This window comes from Scomber scombrus, chromosome 7 (assembly GCF_963691925.1).
Source record: "Scomber scombrus chromosome 7, fScoSco1.1, whole genome shotgun sequence".
Lineage (NCBI taxonomy): Eukaryota > Metazoa > Chordata > Actinopteri > Scombriformes > Scombridae > Scomber > Scomber scombrus.
Window position 1 is genome coordinate 419,500 of NC_084976.1, and position 20,036 is coordinate 439,535.

At 40.2% G+C, this 20,036-nt stretch overlaps 1 protein-coding gene across 1 annotated transcript; it reads right to left on the reverse strand.

Annotated features, from left to right (window-relative positions):
- Positions 1-139: 139 nt before the first annotated feature.
- rbm42 (RNA binding motif protein 42) lies at positions 140-12,240 on the reverse strand. Its single transcript, XM_062422526.1, has 12 exons — positions 11,939-12,240; positions 11,239-11,295; positions 10,354-10,498; positions 10,050-10,119; positions 8,919-8,990; positions 8,184-8,338; positions 7,739-7,909; positions 7,020-7,154; positions 6,116-6,233; positions 1,974-2,071; positions 702-798; positions 140-388 (listed from the first exon to the last, which is right to left on the reverse strand). Exons 2-12 carry the CDS (start codon positions 11,292-11,294, stop codon positions 276-278), a joined length of 1,230 nt encoding a protein of 409 aa, XP_062278510.1. The 5' UTR covers position 11,295; positions 11,939-12,240; the 3' UTR covers positions 140-275.
- Between the last annotated feature and the right edge of the window lie 7,796 nt (positions 12,241-20,036).

The window sequence follows — 20,036 nt, forward strand, 5'->3', positions numbered from 1 at the left end:
TTTCAACATTGACCTGAGTGAGACAGTACAGAAAAAACAACAGTGGTCCAGTTCCAATAAGAACCGATTCAGCTACAATATTACTATCTATGTGAAAAAAGTGTATTGCAGTAACACATTTTAAAACAACTTTGAAATTGTGTTTTATTAGAGAAAGAAAAAACAAGTTAACACCTATCCATCTCAGTACATCTGCTGACTGGACAGAACAAAAAAAGGAATTATGCTCTCACATGTCAGTCACACGTATACACACACACACACACACACACACACTATCTGAGACCCAGTTTCTTCTTCTCTTTCTGTTTCTTGCGAACAACATCCATGTTACGGTCCTTCCACATGCTCTTCCTCAGTTTGATGGGACGACTGCCAACATATTTCCCTGGACAAGCACAGAGTGAGAGGGAAACACACAATCCTCAGTTATTAATCAGTATCACAGGATTGTGCTACTATCTCTTTCTTCATCAAATGTAAAAGACATGAATACCAGAACAAAGTATGGATGGAGATCTACAAGCTAAACGAATGAAAGGCTATTAGCTAAAGTTAGATATCACCAATATGATTCCTACATCAATTACCTTCCTATTATATAATGTAACGAATGCCACCATCACAATGACTCTAGCGAACACAACCTGTGTAAATGTTGAAAATGCAGCAGTGGGAAAGGTGTGTATAAAGAGACTGACCGTTCATTTCTCTCATGGCTCTGACGTAGTCATTTGGATCTTTAAAGCTGACGAAGCCGTAGCCCTTCGTCTTTCCTGTGCGTTTGTCTCTCACCACCTGATGACAATAATTCATGTGATGATTTCATTTGTCAACCATGCACAACAGTGAGCCAATCAGATAATATGCATCGCTCTCTCATCACTGAACATGTTGGGAAGCTTTTTTCTAATGTTTTCAAGACATACATAGATATTTTAGTGTAATTCATTAGTTCATGTTTTTCCTAGTGTTCATTTGTCAGCTATTTTTATAATTTAGTCATATTTAACCAACCCTGTTTTTTTTGTCTTATCTTAGTCAAAGAAAACTAACTATTGCAGTACAGTTTTAGTCAATGAAAACTATTGACATTTGATTCTTTTTTTTATTGAACAGTTCAGTCAACCTTGTCTGGCCAAAACCAAAACTCTTCTATCATTTTAGTCAAACTTATTTCACATAAGATTTGATCTTATTATCTGAAGAAAAACACAGGTTGAATAGTTAAGAATGCAGGTGTCTGGTGTGATGGTATACATTTAAGGAATACATCCAGACATGGAACATGGTTCTGATTCCATATTTATTTTGAACCAACTCGATTCAACAGCAGGGCCAAATACTCTCTTTAAAACTAATTAAAAAAGCAATGAGAGCTGTACTAACTATTGTTTTAAACCAAATGACATGACTAACTGACCTTTCTGTTGTGAACAGAAATAAGAGTAGTTTGCCTAGTGAAACTGAAAAGAATACACACACTGCAATTTGCTTACATTTTCTTAAAAAATTGCTTTAACAAAAGTTCTGAGATAAGAAAAAAGTGCTCCATTGACTCCATGACACAAGGTTAACAAAACGGCTGTCCAACCAGCTAGTTCACATGGTATCAAGGTTCAATAAGGAAAAGGAACAATATACGCTGCTATTTAATGCTTGCTATTGGCTTGTGTTTCAATCGCACTATATACACATAAACATGACCTGAATGATTTCCTCCAGTTTATCTAACTGCAAAGTGCATTGAGCTCTGAGTGCTTTCAAACATAGATGACCTACCCTCAACACTGCACCTGAACGCCTCTAGTGTAGTAAAGTTTTTATATTTTAAACCACATTTTAATCTCGTCTTTTTTGCTGTATGTTGAGCCACAATTGAAACAAGTGAGGAAAAACTAATTCCATTATTTTTAAAGTGTACATTTTTATCTATTTAGAAAAATAAATAGAAATGTAAACTTTTAACCAACCTTGGCTTTGAGGAAAGATGGGTATCTGCTGAAGGCTCTGGCCAGTATGTCATCATTGACCTCATTACCAAGATCACCACAGAATATACGGAAATCATCTGCAACACAGAGACACACATAAACAGTGTTAAAGAGACTATGTTACTTTTATTCTGCAGCAGGCAATACACAATAAAGCACTGCAGTGGCAAGTGTCCCTCACATAAACCTCTACACACAGTCTGCAGAACGCAGCTGAATGAGTGACAACAAATAGTATTTTCTGACCACAGGTCCAGCAGTCCTGGACTCCAAAAACTACTAATGTTACCTTTGCTCAAATGTAGTTATTAGTGATTCATATCACTAATAACTACAACTTCCATGCCATCATGAGATGCAGAGAAGGTGGAACGGATGGTATCTGCATGCGTGGTTCCCACCATGAAGCATAGAGGAGGCTCTAGGAAGACTTAGCTCCCATATCATTCTGCAGTCATACTTCAACCCACCTCCTCTGTGCTTCATGGGACCATTATTTTTTTTTCAACAGGGCAACGAACCAAAACACACCTCCAGGCTATGTAAAGGCTGTTTGACCAAGTAGGAGTGATGCAGTGATGCACCATATGACCTGACCTCCATAATCACCTGACCTAAACCCAAAAGAAATGGTTTGAGATGAGTTGGAGCACAGACTGAAGGAAACGCAGCGCAGCCTACCAACCTCCAAATACTGCTTTTGTTAACCCACTGCATCAGTTGTCCACAGACAGACACTGCTCCTCAGTGCACATCCTGGTTCTGACCACCTGGACCTTTCAATGTAAACCCAAACTGCACCTGCTCTACCAATGTACTTTCAAGTTACCTCAGGAAAAATATCATCCACACTACTAACGTCCAAAAAAATTAAACATTCTTACTGAGAAGAGCTGTTTGAAGTCACAATTTATAACACCACAAACTATTTGCAGTAGTTTGCCTTGTGATCCAGCAGAGGGCATTCTTAAAACACAGCATCAGCTTGACCTATCGGCCTTACTCTTCAGAAGCAATACATGTGGGGCTCACCTGCTAGCTTGCAACCCAAATGAGTCAGCAGAGGCACCAGAGGAGTGGAGCAGCGCCAACTTTACAACCTTTTCTGACTGCCTATTATTTACTTCACCTCAGAAGGACCCTTACCAGAAACTCATAAAAATGCCATCACTGATAAAATAGCAAGATCTATATGTAAGTATAGGCAGCCTATCAGTGTTTCAGGAGAGGATCTCACATGTAACAATGTGTGTGACAGTCTCTGCTCACTGTGTTTCAGGCTCATGGGAACTTGACACTGATATTCTCTGTACTAAGGAGCAGAGAGGAAGGCACACAGCTCCTGTAGGGGTGGGAATCTCTAGGCACCTCACAATTCAATTGTGATTAAGAGGGCTACCATGTGATGATAAAATGATTATTGATACATCTTAGGAGAGTGATGGAGCACTGCATCAAACCTTTTGATTTGTATACATGATATATTTTTTCCTCAGTTCTTAGTCCACTGAAATACAATATGAAACTGGCAGATAAGAAATAGCCCACAGCCTTATTATTTAAAAACTATTAATTAATTCATCCATTCATTCATTTAAAAGTATCTTACAGTGTCCTGCCTGTATGAGAACAACAAAATGAAGGGGAGGTGGAGTGCTCTGCTGTGCTGTTAACGTCATGTTAGCTCAGGGACAGACATCACTATCCAACACACTGAGTGGCTGCAGGGTTGTTGTGGTGAGATAGTCTGAGCAGTGAGTTCTTTCAGAGTTGGTTTAAGTTGTTTAATGCTGCATTGTGTTCATCAGCTGGTCTTACTTGTTACTGCTGGAGTTCATTGCTCTACACTGCTAATTACAGTCTGTTAATGACAGTTTAAATAGTATTCACAATATACTTTATGTTCATCTCAGAAAGAGAAATGACTTTAGCATGTACACTGTAGACTGTGTGGCTGCTGCACTGTCCTAGGTTCTACCCACACGCTAAACCTGCCAGTGTGCAAGGAACTTCAGTTGAGAGCCACTGATAAGGTTCTTTCCAGACTAAAACTAATTGGAGCACATTTTGGAAAGTCTCCATCAGATGGCTTCTTGCTGGAAGAAAAGCAGGCAGGGTGGATTAATTACAGGAGTTCATGCCCATTTCTACAAATATTAATAAAGAATTTTCCACAGGCAAAAAAAGCATAAGACCTTCCACAGTTAACTGGCAGAAAAAAATTCATCAACTAAAGCACAATGTAGGATTCTGCAAAACTCTCCAACTCCCCATGGTCAGGAAACTCAATATTATCAAAAATGGTAGTTCTTCCACGATTTCTCAACCTTTTCCAAACCATCCCATCCTTTTCTATTTTAAACATCTACTCTTTTACATCCTTTATATTGAGCTACAAAACTCAACAAATCACCAAAAATGAAACTGAAAGACAAAGGCAGTTTGGGCCTGTCTCACTTTAAAGAGGACGCCATCCAGGAGATGCAAGTCTATGTGAAGAAGACCCCTACAAGACAGTGGATAGAAAACAAGGGGAAGAGAGAGTCTAGAAGGAGACATGAAACAAAAGTCCACTGCCAGGATCAAACCATGGACGTTGCTGTTACATAGCATGTGTCTTATCCAGTGGGCCACTGGGACGCACCCAGACTTGTGTTTCTAGCCAATAATATGCAAGAAGCAATTCATTCAGGACACCTGGCTTTGTTTATGCTATTACACATTAAGTAGTATTGAATGCAAGCGTTCAGTATCTTTGCATCAGAGTATTTGGGTTGCAATTCATTAGAACTTGATTTTTGTAAAAAAGTGACAGCACTAGTCCAACTTACCCAGTAAATATTAAGTTGCTTCAGCCAGGATCTCAGTAAGTTGATCCCAAAGTGTAGCACCATAGCTAGGACATCAGTCCACTCCAATGACAGTAAGTTAGCCAATTTATCAGCCTAATTATAGAACACCAATCCAGCCAACATATCAGTTTTCTCCAGCGCCAACATATCAACCAAAACACCAGTTCATAAGCTCCAACGATGTAGCCTTTTCAGTCCTCCAAGAACTCCCTGCACAACCTATCCCAGGTCCTAAGCTTCCTAAACTAGTGAATGATAGTGAGAGGGAGTTTGCAGATATCATGATGACAATAGATCACCTGCTACAGCCAGGGGGTTTGTCTAATCACTGCTCCAACTAAAGCAACATCCAAGCAGGGTGGAAGGGTCCACTTAAAGGTTGTGCCAGTAATACCGGTATACAAGATATCCGATACCAGCATTAAATTTACACTTCTACATAGCTGACATTACCTTTAGCTACCACCCATGCTAGCTACTGAAGCGTAAGCTGAAACTATCCTCCCCCATGGCTGAATGGCTGCTGTTGGTTCATTCCAGTCTCAGTTACATTAAAAACAGTACATTTACATATTCACCTTAAAATGCAACAAAATGAAATATAAATCTCATTTGCTGTGTCTGCAGCATTTTTAAGACCTGTGGATGATGGATTTCAGGTCTTCTACTCATATTTAAGGACAATTCATTAATTTTGCATGCATGAATTTAAGACTGAAATATGTTTGGACAGCCTGATGAGGGTGTGGTATTTGAAAATAAAAACAGAAATAAATAATCATGTATGGTTTCACAAATGCATATGATTTATAACTAGTAATGTACTCCACTAGCACATTAATAGATCTGATACCTTTTCACATTTGAGAAACAACGTATAAAGATGTATTTTCTTTAATGCTAATATACATGAAACATCAATCACATTAATCAAGAACTTAGCTGCATTCAACCTCATCCACATGGCTATATTTTCAGCTAGTATGTGAGCTTAAAAAGTCATTAAAAATGGAAAAATGTCTCATTGACATATGACAGACAGAATGACATGCTTTACTTAGCATTGGCAGCCGAAACAATATGCTTACACTTGCCATGTAGCAGACAATCTCATAATTATTATGTGACACTGACATAATTCCCCAGCAAGCAGCTCCCCCTACTGACTACACAGAGGGCTGTAGATGAAGCTTTTGAGAGAATGCTGCACAAATGCATTTAATATGCTACCTTATACAATCTTAAAGGGTGTAAGGAAGCAGTTTGTACCTGATTCCCAATCCAACAGACTGGCGTCTTCCCAGCTGGTCCCTGCTGCAGTACGGATACACTTCTTTATTTTCTCCACCTTTGCTTTCTTTTTGTCCTCTGTAGCACTTTCCACAGTCTGACACACACACACACGCACACGCACACACACACACACACACACACACACACACACACACACACACACACACACACACACACACACAATTATTACTTGAAGGTAAAAAGTAATAATAATATTAGTGTGCTGAAAAGAAAAAGAAAGAAATGGTGTGCACTGCAGAGTTGCAAGGAAAAAAGCCACTTCTCTCCAAAAACAACACTGCTGTCATCTATGGTTTGTTCAAGACCCGTAGATAAGCCAGAGGGTGACTGCAAAAATGTTCTGTGGGTGGATGTGATCAAAATAAAACGTGTTGGCTTGAATGAGAAGCGTTTTTGTTTTTGTTTTGCAGCAAACACTGCATTCAAACATATGAACTTCATCCCATCTGCAAAACATGGTGGTGACCTATCATGGTTTGGGCCTGCTTTGCTGCCTCTGGACCAGGTCAGCTTGCCATCATTGATGGATCTATGAGTTCTGAGTTGTACCAGCAGATTATGTATCTGTCTGTGACCTGAACCTCGACAGAAAGTGGGTCATGCAGCAAGAGAACGACCCTAAACATACAAGTTGTTCTGTACAAGAATGGTTAGAGCAGAAAAATTTACTTTTTAGTAGTTTTTAGAATGGCCAAGTCAAATCTGACTGTAATTCTATAAAATTGCTATGAAGGACCTGAAGCAGGCAGTTCATGCAGGAGTAGAGAAAATTCTAAAGGGTTCACAAACTTTCAAGCAAAACGATGTCTGAATGTGTAAAAACATTTTTTATGAATGTGTGAATGTGTTTTAAATGTACCTCAGTGTGGGGGGGCTCATGCTCAGGCATATTGGGTCCAATGATGGCACTGCTGTCTTCACTCTCCTTCTTGTCCAGTAGACCTGCTGCCATCACTGCTGCCTGTTGCTCTGCAACCCGCGCTGCCAGCTCCTCCTGAAAAAATCCACATCAAACACATTGAGACAATAATGCTTCAACAGCACCATGTTGAAGCATACATGCCATACATTCATAACACACACTGACTTACCCCCACAACTATGAAAGTCTATGTTTTCCTTTTAGTCCTGTAGTGTTCTTTTCTAAAGCACATCACTTTAACAAACATGCAACATAACAGCAGCCCTGTCTGTTCATGCAGTGATGCTGTCACTAGTGTTAAAAACACACATGTCCCGGCAACACAACATATAGATTAACAGGCAAAATATTCAATTAAAGCTGCAAGCAGGAAAGAAAAGGCCCGTGCACGTGTTGGAGGGAACAGCAGCTATGGTCAGGTGACTGGCTCTGAATTGTTAGACACTGTGGGAATGGGTAAAATATTATATCCTATGTGCAGTACTTGGTGCAGGAGAACACACTGGAAATCCTGTATACATTTGATGGACCATTCATCTTTCCTACTCAGGTTTTAATTACCAGAACAGACAGACAGGTGCACAGCCAGCACAGAATACTTATAGCAGCACACCTATTACACACACATTGTATGACTTCAATGAAAATGCAAATACCATTCGTGCTTGTCTCTGAGCTCTGACATCATTTCTTTTATGTCCAGCAGGGGCAGGCGGAGCAGAGTACACTGTTGGTGCTGCCTGGATGATTGATGGTGTCGGTTTCACAGGAGGCGGGGGTCCTTGTCTTGTGGTTGGGGCTGACACCATTGAGACCATATCATTGACCTGAGTGAGACACACAAACCGACAGAGACAAGTACTGAACAAGGTAGGTCATAAGATAACTACTATGGAAAATAAGTAGTCATGGTGTTGACACCAAATAGTAATTAGGTTTACCCAAATATCATTTCTGTTTATGGAGACAGTGATTGCTGACAACATCATCATGACACCAACCAATATTGTTTACATAGTCTGACATGGTGAAAATCAGTACAGTGGCTCACCACCTCTGGGTGAATGTTGTGCCAAAATGGTTTGCTTCTTTGACTCTGACCTGAGGTACAGCAGTCATGTGCTGGATAGGCTGAGAAGCACCCTGATGTGGTTGGCCATGCAGGGAAGGAGGGAGCATCATGGGAGGAGGTGGAGGAGGCCGTGGCAGAGGAGGTGCTATTGGAGGACCACGCATTATCTGTAGCCTTGGACCAGCTGTCAACACAGTGCAAATAGTGTAAGGGTATTCAGACATATGCAGTGCATGTACCATATTGTGTGAATGAAGGCAAAGATTCAAGCACGGAGAGCAGTGGGAGCAGATGTATTTTCAACTTACAAATTCAGTCATGTCATAAACCCAAAAAGTCAATTTCCATGAAATCCAACTTCCAATTAAAGTGTTGCTGATTATCAGTAACTGAAAATCCATTCAGTATTGTTCACATTAAAATGTGCATTTCATCAGGTTTTGGAAAAAAGCATGACAATACTGAGCCCTTATTGTCCAAGACCTCTCAGCTTTGCCAATAGGGGTCTTTTAACTGTTAAATTACAGTAACTGTGATCAAGCTGTTTATACTGGCTTCTCAGCTCTAGCACAGATGTTTCTACTGAGCATCACACAAGCTGACACTGTCTCTGCTCTTAACTGTTAATCTTTCATTATGCTGACATGGATTCTTACATATCTAACTTTGTAGCTTGCATACCTACAAAATTAGCTTATATAGCTTACATGCACTAAATTAACTATTATTATTATTACTACACTTCTGTCTAGTGTTAACCTTACCGGGTCTCTGAAGAATATGGGGGACGAATGCTGGTCTCATCATGGGAGGAGGAGGAGGACGTAATGGAGGGACTGGAAAACACATATTCACACAGTAAGTGTAAATGAAACATCTTAAGGGTAAAGAAGGGGTGTGTGTGTATGTGCATTAAGATCACAGTAAAACATTTGTAAAAAGCCGGATGTAGCATTTGCTTCAAAATACTGTGGCCTGGTTAAGTTGGGAACAGACTGCTGTTCCATTATTATATTATAAAGGAACATTTCACATTTACAGATTAACACAAACTGTCAGGTTAACCTGTTAACCATAAGTAAATCAAAGTGATGTATTTTTTGCATTTCTCCCACAACTACTGCTGGTGTATCATTAGCACAGGTTGCACCACATGCTGAATATCTTTAAGCAAAGTAATAATCACCTGTTTTGCCGTGGTGACCTGTGAAATATCTAAAAACTGTAATGTTACTGTCTGGTGGGCTTCCTATTCATACTGCAAAATTAGGAATTCTACACCACCCAAAACACACGTCACACACACAAACAGCTGATGAGAACATAGCCAAAAGTGTTTCTAATATATTGTCCATCAAAATAACATACATGAGGGGGGCAAAATATTAGATCAATTTTAAATATCTATTCGTATATTTGAATGGGCCAATGTGTTTACACTGCAGAAATGGAAAACACATTGGGCTCAACAATAAACCAAAGCAATCATCCAGCTAAAGACCTGACATCACGCTGCGCTGCCAATCACATAAGCCAACAATCAGACTAAAGATGCCCATGGGAAGGAGAACATGTCTACTATGTGGCTATGTAGCCACTGTGATGACCTCTTAAGAGCTGTACAGCTCTGCCATGAGGGAGTACAAAGATGTAATTCACCATGCTCTCAGTTACAGTCCAGTCTAGTTACAGCTCTCTGTTACAGTTTCTGAGACCCAGATACTTTTAGGGCATAATGATAATAACAATAATAATAATAATAATAATAATACCACCACCTCATAATTTGACAGTATCATTAGACCTAACTTTAAATGATAACAGAGTATTTATTACATAGGACAGCATATTACAGACAAACCCTCATCAGTATGCATATGAGAGTTTATGTTCACCTGGTCCTACAAAGGCTGGAGGTGGAGGACCAACAAAACTAGCAGCCCTGGCTTCCAATGTTTGCTGGACCTAAAAGAGAAGAAAAGAAACAGAAAAAGAGATGACACAAAGAGTGGATAATGGACACAAAGAGTGGAAAAACACCTCCCTTCCTCTGTCAGTGGCTACATTTTGTATTTGTACTAATAAATACATTCTAAACCATTAAGACAAACAACACATTTGTTTTATTGCAATAATGACTCTACAGAGAGCAGCGTAGATAAAATATTACTATCTAGATACTACTACAATGGCACGAACCTGTCTGTAGGTGTTGGTGCCTATAATTGCTCGCACCACTGGAAGCGTTGGGACAGCAGGGACAGCCAGAGCGACAGGTACTGCCTCCATGAGAGGAGGGCTTCCTGATACCGGTACTGGACCACCAAGAACCTCCTGCTCAAAACTACAACAAGAGCAAAAGGTGTAGAGTCAGATGTACATTTATACTTGTGGTGGGAACATGCAAAGTTTCCTTTACTAGTTGATTCCCCTCTGTGCTTTTTTTACCCACCCTGGGGAAAACTGTTTCAAAAATGCATAAAAGAAATATAACAAAGAGAAAACAAAAAAGGACTGAAAATCAGTGGAAAGAAAAAAAGCTGAACAATACTTCTGTGATGGTGAAGTAAGGCACATCTCACATTACCTACTGACTTATTTCAGATACAAGTAAGAGGTTAGACTTTGATTTTTGTCTTTTATCTTTGCTCTTTTTAAATCTGATATCTTTGGTGGATGTAGTGGTACCATGTAACATGATCTCTGCCAAAAAAAAAAGGTTTGTAATACTGTATAATGCTGACTGTGTGAACCAATAAGGACTGAGATTTTAAGAGACAAGCAAGAGCAAAAGGGGGCTGTATAGGGTCAGCAGTGAATAAACCCAGTCTGAGTACAGCCCACACAGAACTCAGACCAACTGCAGAAAATGCTACAGTGGTACACTGAAACACCCATTCAACTCAATTATCATTATTAACTTTCTGTTGAACTTTTCTAAAGAAAAACAATTGGTTGGTATTATGTAATACACCCATGGTTTTCATAGAGACTGTTTCTTAATGGCAAACTATCTGCACAGCTAGGTAGGAACTTTTTCTTCATGATTTGGGTTAAACAAGCGTTTAAATCAGTTGTACTCACAGAGCCATCTCAGCCTCCATCTCTTTCAGGCGCTCCTCTCCTGACTTGAGTGCCATGCTGTGCAACAACAACATTGATCAAAACCCAGCCAAACAATGACTCAATCTAACTACAGAACAAAAAAAACAACTGCATATTGTGACACATATTATACATTTCAATTTCATATTTTATAGCAAAAAGACTCCGCCATAGTCATTTAGCTTTGAGATGATATACATTGCATTGGTACTCTGCACTGGGATTTCTGGCCCATAGGATGATTACCAATGCTGAAGAGCAGCTGTGCGGTCCCCATAAATAGATGAGGGCCGGTTAACCTGGCGTTCATTTACCAAACCAACCAGTTAGTCCTCATCCTTAACGTTTTTGTTAAAGTTTTAAAACAAAAATGGCAGCTTAAAACATGTCTGACAAAATATAAATAACACCTTTCTATCGTTTGTCGAACTTTGTTTACCAACGACACAAATAAGACGTCGCACTAAACACACTTCGACAAACCACACAAAGGTGCATTCGTGCTTTACCTAAAACATTTAGACACTGCTTGTTTCCTCTTTTGTCTTACTTTTAAGAAAATAACATTTAAGGGTGATTGGTGGGGCTGTGGGATTTCTAATGCACTGTAAAACATAACGTTTCTTCATCTACGATATTTGTATGACCACGACAATATGTTATCAATTACGACACTTACCTTAATATGTATTTTTAAATCTATATGAATCGTTGGATTTTTATTATTACGGTAACTTCATACGCAAGCGGTAAGTAGAGCTAGCTGGCACATCACAAACTAGCTAGCTGTAAATTAAGAATTAACCGTACGCTACTGTACCCTAACGTACGCTGAAGCTTTTAAATTCACGTATTATTTCTACGCTACTTCTGATTAACCTCTTAACTATTCAGAATAAGCATGTTTTAATAGTAAATGATAAGTAACTAGTATGGGAAATCGACGCACTCCATTAATCAGGAGTCTTCTTTTAGCGTGTTTCCGTCTTCTGTGTTGGCAAGACTGCGTTACCCCCACCTACTGGGCTGGAGGTGGAACAGTAGATTGGCTCTGCTAAACTCGTTTCTTCGATGTAGTTTTTTCTTCTTTCAAATAAGTTTTATTTATCACTCACTTACAAAACATACACAGTAACAGTGCAGTAAAGATAGAAATAAAAGGATAAACATTACATTAATAATAAATGAAAAAGAAATAAATAATACAAAAATAAAAATATGACAGGGGGCACGAGTAAAGAAAACTTAATTGAACTAAAGATATTAAAGTGGGAGCACAGTCTCATAGTTTTGATAGCTTTCTTGTTTTTAGCAGAGGATATTGACTTAAAATACAATTCCAGTTCTTTCATAAAACTTTGATGTAGTTTATCCCATGGCTTATCCACAAGGACGACATATTATCTATGATGCTTTTTGTCATAGGCGGCACCGTGGGTGGGCTTCTGGGGCTTAAGACCCGGATCTTTCATCAAAAGCCCCGGATCTTTTTTAAGCCTTTTTTTTTTTAAAGTATTATATTTATTATTATTATTATTTTGAAATTATCCTCGGATCAATTAATGGCTCAGGAACATATAGCCTATTACAGGGAAAATAAACTATCCATCAATCATACCCCTATCATAGCGCATTAACATCACTGGAGGCCCATGGGCTACAGAACTTTATGAGCCCCCACCCCCACCCCGCACCCCCGCTACAAGACTTTATGAGCCCCCGATCCCTAAGTGGTTGACACACTATATTTTGCCTATAAAAACTCAATACAAGGTCATCTTTGGCTCTGTGCCATTTATTTGTACCATTGTATGTACCATTAACTATGTGCCAACATATACCCACCCACACATGCACCCGCACACACAATTACTTCAGCAGAATACTTCACTTAGGCTAATAATAACTGTTCCATAGGCTATGCAACAAATCAAACATATTGTAAGCAAATAACTGATTCACCCTGTGCCATTTATTTATTTAATGTATGTAGGCCTAACATTAACTATCTATGCTAGCTAGCTATGTGTCGTTTGTCTTGCCTGTCGCTTTATGTGCCGTCTACGAAGCTGTGTGTTGGATAAATAATGTGTGATTTTGTTTTGTATCAACATGAAAGATATGGGAGGGGAGGGGGGCCTCTCGGTGTCTCACTATCCCCATCACTTTTACCACCGGATGTCACTGTAGTGCAGCGTCATGTGCGTTACGGTCGAGTGTTCATTAGCCTACATAATTATTCTCAATTTTTAGAGGCCCCCCCATGGTGGAGCCCCTGGGGCTGTAGCCCAGGTTAGCCCGTTCATTAATGCGCCCCATTTCAGCTTGGAGCTTCGTGGTCCTGGGATCCTATCATGTTTTACACTTACACATTTTTCAGTGTGCGAAAGTCTACTAGTTCTCTCCATGAGGTGACGTTATGGCGCTTTTCCACTACACAGTTCCAGCACGACTTGCCTCGCCTCGGCTCGCCTCGACTCGGTACAGTTCCAGAACAGACCTTTTCCATTACAAAAAGTACCTACTCAACGTGGGCGGGGTCTTCATAGCCCGGCTCCGCGAAACTGCCGTGACTTCGCTTTATACGCGACACAAAACACATAAACAATGTAGGACATTGAGGCAGTGGTGTACTTGCTGCTGTATGAGGCTTTCTATCACACACAAAGCAAGGAAATTGAGCCGTATGGCTGTAACTATGGTTGTAACGCTGCTGCCGGTATTTAAAAATGTTTGATTCTTGTGTGGGACGACTCATGGCGCTTCCAGCGACAACTACCAATCAGCGGCCAGCAGTGTGTCGACGTCACATTTTAGTATCGGCTCGGCTCGCTTGGAACCTCACCAGAGCAGGTACTAAAAAAGGACCAGGTACCAGGTACTATCCCTAGTGGAAACGCAAAAAGAACCGAGGCGATTCGAGGCGAGTCGTGCTGGAACTGTGTAGTGGAAAAGCGCCATTAGATACCCAGACTATCTTACTCCCTCTCTCATGCACTCGTCTTTGAAGTCGTTAAGGAGCTAAGTTTTCCCTTCTGCGGCAAAGTGCTGAGTAGCAGTCATTGGAACAGTTATCAACCTCTGATGTGTGCGTGAAGGAAAATGCATGTAAGTTCATATTTTGGCATCAATATTGTTTGCCGAGTGGACCTTATTTAACTATCTTACTTTATTATGTTACATTGTCGTTAGCACATTTCCAACAGACCGCCTAGCTTAATTGCTGTGTGATGAGAGTTACGTTACCATACTGTTCATGTTGATTTACGTTATGTAGGAGGATGTAACCACACTGTTTATTGTGTATTACTGTTAATTAGAAGGCAAATATATTATTGTGTTAACAATATTTTGTACTGCTTTACTTATCAATGCTGTTTATCAGAGTATATACTATTTCCTGTTATAATTTAATACACAGTGTAACTGTAGTAAACAGAAATTATCCATTTTGTTATATTTGGATTTATGTTAGATTAAATATGATTTATTCCTTTGTTTATTTCAGACCACACACAAATGCCCATGTACTGCGGCACCAGCTGTATGTCCCATTGCATTGCAATAAAACCACTCTCCTAAAGATTCTCTGACTGGAATCATTTCCATAGCGTACCGACTCAAACCAGTCTACTAAAGCTTCACTTCCTCTCATTCAGCTTTGAGTTTCGTGGTCCTGGGATCCTTTCATGTGTTACACTTAGGATTTCAGGACCACGAAGCTAAAATCTGAAAAATGTCTATCACATTTATATGTACTTTGTAATATTCAGGGTTGGGAGGGGTTTGTATTTCGATACAGTCACTAGTTACTTGTTTAAAAATGTAGTCAGTAACGTAATCCAAGTACCATAATATTAAAGTAATGTAACTTGATTCATTTCCGTTACTTTAGGAGTACTGCAATGCCAAATAAGCAATAATAAAGACATAGGGCATATTCGACGCAAAATGGGCACTCTCTATGCAAATAAAACCATCTAATTGACCAAGACCAGTGCAAATTGCCACAAGCAGTTATGGTGCTTTTCCACTACACAGTTCCAGCACGACTCGCCTCGACTCGGCTCGCCTCAGTTTGTTTTGCGTTTCCACTAGGGTTAGTACCTGGTACCTGGTACTTTTTTAGTACCTGCTCTGATGAGGTTCCAAGCGAGCCAAGCCGGGACTAAAATGTCACTGATTGCCACTGTGACATTTTAGTCCCGGCCACTGATTGGTCAGAAGAGTTGTCGCTGGAAGAGTCATGAGCCGTCCCACAAAAGAATCAAACCCGGCATTTTTAAATACCGGCAAAAGCATTACAGCTATACGGCTCAATGTTCTTGCTTTGTGTGTGACAAAAAGCCTCATACAGCAGCAAGTACACCACTGCCTCAATGTCCTACATTGTTTATGTGTTTTGTGTCGTGTAACGAAGTCACAGCAGTTTCGTGGAGTCGTGCTATGACGACCCCGCCCACGTTGAGTAGGTACTTTTTTGTAATGGAAAATGTCTGTTCTGAAACCGTACCGAGTCGCGTCGTGGAAAAGCACCAGGTGGAGATAGTGTGTTCAGAGATTTGATTTGAACTGTCTTGAATGGTATCAAATTGATATTTTTCAGGCATAGACACCTTATGAGCAGTAGAGAGACAGGAAATCACGGGGGGGTGACGCAGTGATGCAGCAAAGGTCCTCTGGCCGGGATTCGAACTAGGGTCCGCTGCATACGTGGCATGCGCTCCTAACCACTCAACCACCTGCGTGTCAATTGATCAGTGTGAATCCTAGATTCGCAGCCCTGGTATCCTATCATGTGTTACACTTAGACATTTTTCAGCTTTTAGCTTCAGCAGTGTGTCAAATTGTTGTTATTTTATTGTACATTGTCTATATTTTTGCTTTTGATATTTTACTTGCATAAAGAAAACCAAAAGAATTAATGAAATTTGCCACACTGAGCATGCAGGTGGTCGAGTGGTTAAGAGCGCATGCCATATACGCAGTGGACCCCGGTTCGAGTCCCAGTTGTAGTGCTGAAAAGAGACTGCTTGCCGAAAAACGACTGCCCCCGACGGGAACGCGCATCAGTTCAGAGGAAGTGAGCGTAGGTGTACTCGTAGATATAATATAAGGGTCAACTGGCAGCACCGAGAGAAATGTTTTTTTTACTGTGCAATAGAAATGTCCTGTAGCCCAAGTGAAGAGGCTACGGAAAAAGAACGGCGCAGATAAAAAAAAAGTAACCTGATGTTTCCATAATGTAGGTTAGTTGTCTGTCAATCTGTCGCAGCAAATTCTCTTTGGGTCAACAATTGATGAGGGTACATGCTTTACCTTGCCACTTTTATTAGGGCCCGAGCGGCGACTGCAAGTCGCCTGGCGAAAGCCCTATTGAAATTGTAATGTTATTATTATTATTATTATTATTCCGACATTTCGTGCCCCAATTTCGCCCCTTTCCCAAATGCGAAAATGCTTATACTTTTGCACGGACGTCCGGCCTCATCCGAAATTCGATATTTTTGGGTGGTCGCACATGGTCGACGCAGAATGGCGGAATAGCGCCCCCTACAAAGTCCAAAAATGCCCATAGGGAATTTTGCTAACTTTGTCCTATGCTCACAAAATTCGGTACACATATGTATTATACCCACATATGCAAAAAAGCCTCTTGACCTCATGACCTCAACCGAACAGGAAGTCGGCCATTTTGGTTTTGATTTTTCCCGCCTAAAATTAACTCCTCCCACAGCGTTCGCCCGATCAAGTTCAAATTAGGTACGCAACATCTCCAGACCTAGCTGAGCTTAAGTTGTGCTCTGCGCATCCGTAGGTCAAAGGGCGTGTCTGCCAGGGCTCAACTAACTTTGGCGTGCTCGCCATGTACATACGAGTGGCTCTCACGCCCACATACTTCATCCAATCAGCTTCAAACTTGCTGGACATGATGATGGCTCCGCCCTGAACGTCCCGATATATTAACTTCCCATGTAACTCATAGCGTCCCCCGGTGGTAACAGGAAGTGAACTTAAATTCATGAAAAATACATAGTTGACCCCATCAACTTCATTTAGAACCAGTTGGTGAAGCTACATTATGAAGACTGTGAAGCTACGAGTAATGGCGTCCATGTGGCGACGCGGCGACCATCAATTCCTCGCCATGAAAATACGTTTGGCTTTTTGATGGCTTTATTGAACTCGTATCGTCATGAAAATTGGTACACAGGTCCAGGGTGCCGACCTCAACGTCTCCATTCGCTCATAGGCGATCTCACTCGTGTCGCCCCCTAGTGGAAACAGGAAGTGCCATATTTTGCGATTTCCACAAAACTTCACGTGTAATCACTGACCCACCCTGAACGCAACCGCTTGTGTTTTGTTACACTCTACTGCCCCCTGGTGGATGAACCATCAACCTCTCATAACTCCTTCATGCTTTGTCCAATTCACTCCAAACTTCACATGACTGATGAGTGGCCGCCCTGAACACACCAGACCACATGTGTAACTACTTGTGACTGCCCCCTACTGGATGAACGAAACATTGCATTTTTGGCCTCCTTCCAGGTTTTTTGTCACTTTCTGCTTCACGCCACAGCCCCGCCATGCCTCAGGCCCCGCGGTGGCATGGGTGAGCGAGGGCCCGCCATCGCCGCTTGCGGCTTTAATTGTTGTTGTTATCGTTGTTGCAATGTGATTTAACACCGCTTTGATCTATAAATAAAGTTATATTTCAAAGTGGTATTTGAGTTATTGGAACTATAGTCAAAGATTCAAAAGCTATATACATTCACACATATTGTAAAGACTTCTGCCAGACTTACAACAATACTGACATTTGTTCATACCTCATTCACAAATTCTTTTAAAGGGTATGCTTGTGGCCATTTGGTCAAGTAATCTATCATGACACAAATGTAGCTATTCCCATCCTGTTTTGGTCAGCTTCCCAACCAGATCCATGCCAAACAGCTCAAAAGGATGTGTTACCTAAAAGACAAATTGTTTTTACTGTACTACTGTCTACACAAAAGAGTAAGGAAGAATGCAATTAGACATATGTTGTGATTTTCACTGTCAAATATTACAGCACAAGGCAGGTGTAGAAAAAATACTTTTACAGAAAGCTAAACCAGATGACAGATGAGGATAATCTGATGGGGCAAAGAAATAAGACAGAGAGGGAAGCAAGAGGGGCAAACACAGAACACGGGAGGGAAATAGGGCACAGAGCCAAAATGAAAAAACAAAAAAACATACAGGCACAAGTCGAATTTGGAAAATAATAGTGATATTTTACAATGATTGGTGTATATGTTCTCTCGTCTTTTATCGCAGTTCCACTGGCCTGGCATTCCACACACTGTGCCACCTGAATGCTATCTTGTCTTAACAATTTGTGTAAACTGTAAGTTGTATAAAGGCAGAATAACTCTTCACTTGTCTAGCATTCCACAAAGTGGACACGCTATATAGATTCAGACTGACATCAGATGTAAAATCATCATATTATTATCGTTACTATTATTCTTATTGATTTTAAAACTATAGTGTACTTAAGGATTTCATAGGTGACTTTAGATACTTACCCATGTGTCAATGTCATCTGACATGCCAGGCCAGTAAAACCGCCTGCCAATTGTGTCCCGGGTTTTCTTTTGCCCACAGTGTGCCCCAGTGCTGCTGGCATGAAAGTCTTTGAATATTTCTTCAGCTTTATCGGGCCCACACACCACCTCGGTGATATTACCCTTCTTTTTGTAGAAGAGTTTTTCATCTTTGGGAATAAAACAGGCTACATTAGTATAGATTATTAAATAAAAGCATCAGCTGAGAAACAGACCAAGACACAGCCTCAAATACATCCTATTTCAACATCAAAACAAAGGGTCAAAAACACAAAGAGCAGTCCAAAACCAGGTAGATGCACAGAGCAACACTTTTGTGCAATATTCTCAAAAGCACTTTATTCAGGGATCTTTTGTTAGTGAAATGTACACACATACACATACATACAAGTCTTTTGGGATGAAACTGGTATGCTCCAAAAGAAAATTAGAGCAGTTAATCTCCTCTATCTGCTCAAGAGAAAGACCTGCTAAGTGCAAAAGGTCACACTTAATACTTTTCACTTGAACTTATTTTTTCTGAAAATATTAACATTATTTACACATTTCCTTTATTATCTGGTTGTCTTGGCTACTAACAATGAGACTGACAATTGGCCTACCAGAGGCAGGTAGAGTAGACAACAATTGTACTTAAATGAGACTTTTTATTTTTTTTAACTTTAGAACAATATTAGGCTCCTCAAGTATCAATAAAAAGTAATCATCCAAATAATTACTTGGGTAAGAGTAAAAATGTATTTGGTGAAAAAACTACTCAGATCAGAATCAGAATACTTTATTGTCATTGGACATTACTGTTCCAATGAAATTCTCGTGCAACCCTTCAGTGGTGCGACATAAACAACATAACAGACAGTATAAAATATTAAAAATATATAAAAAACATAATCATATACAGTCATCATATAAACAAGTCAGTGTAGACGCTGCAGTCTGTATTGCACATTGTATTGCACTTATTTAAGTTAATAATTTAAAAGAGTATTTCTGGAGATTTCTGTTCAGCTCCTTGATGGCACAAAGATAGAAGCTGTTCAGGAGTCGTGAAGTGCGGGTTTTAAGGCACCTGTAGCGCCTACCAGAGTGCAGTAGTGTGAGGAGCTGGTTTCCTGGATGTGATGAGTCTTTTACTATGTAAGTGGCACGTCGTAAGCAGCG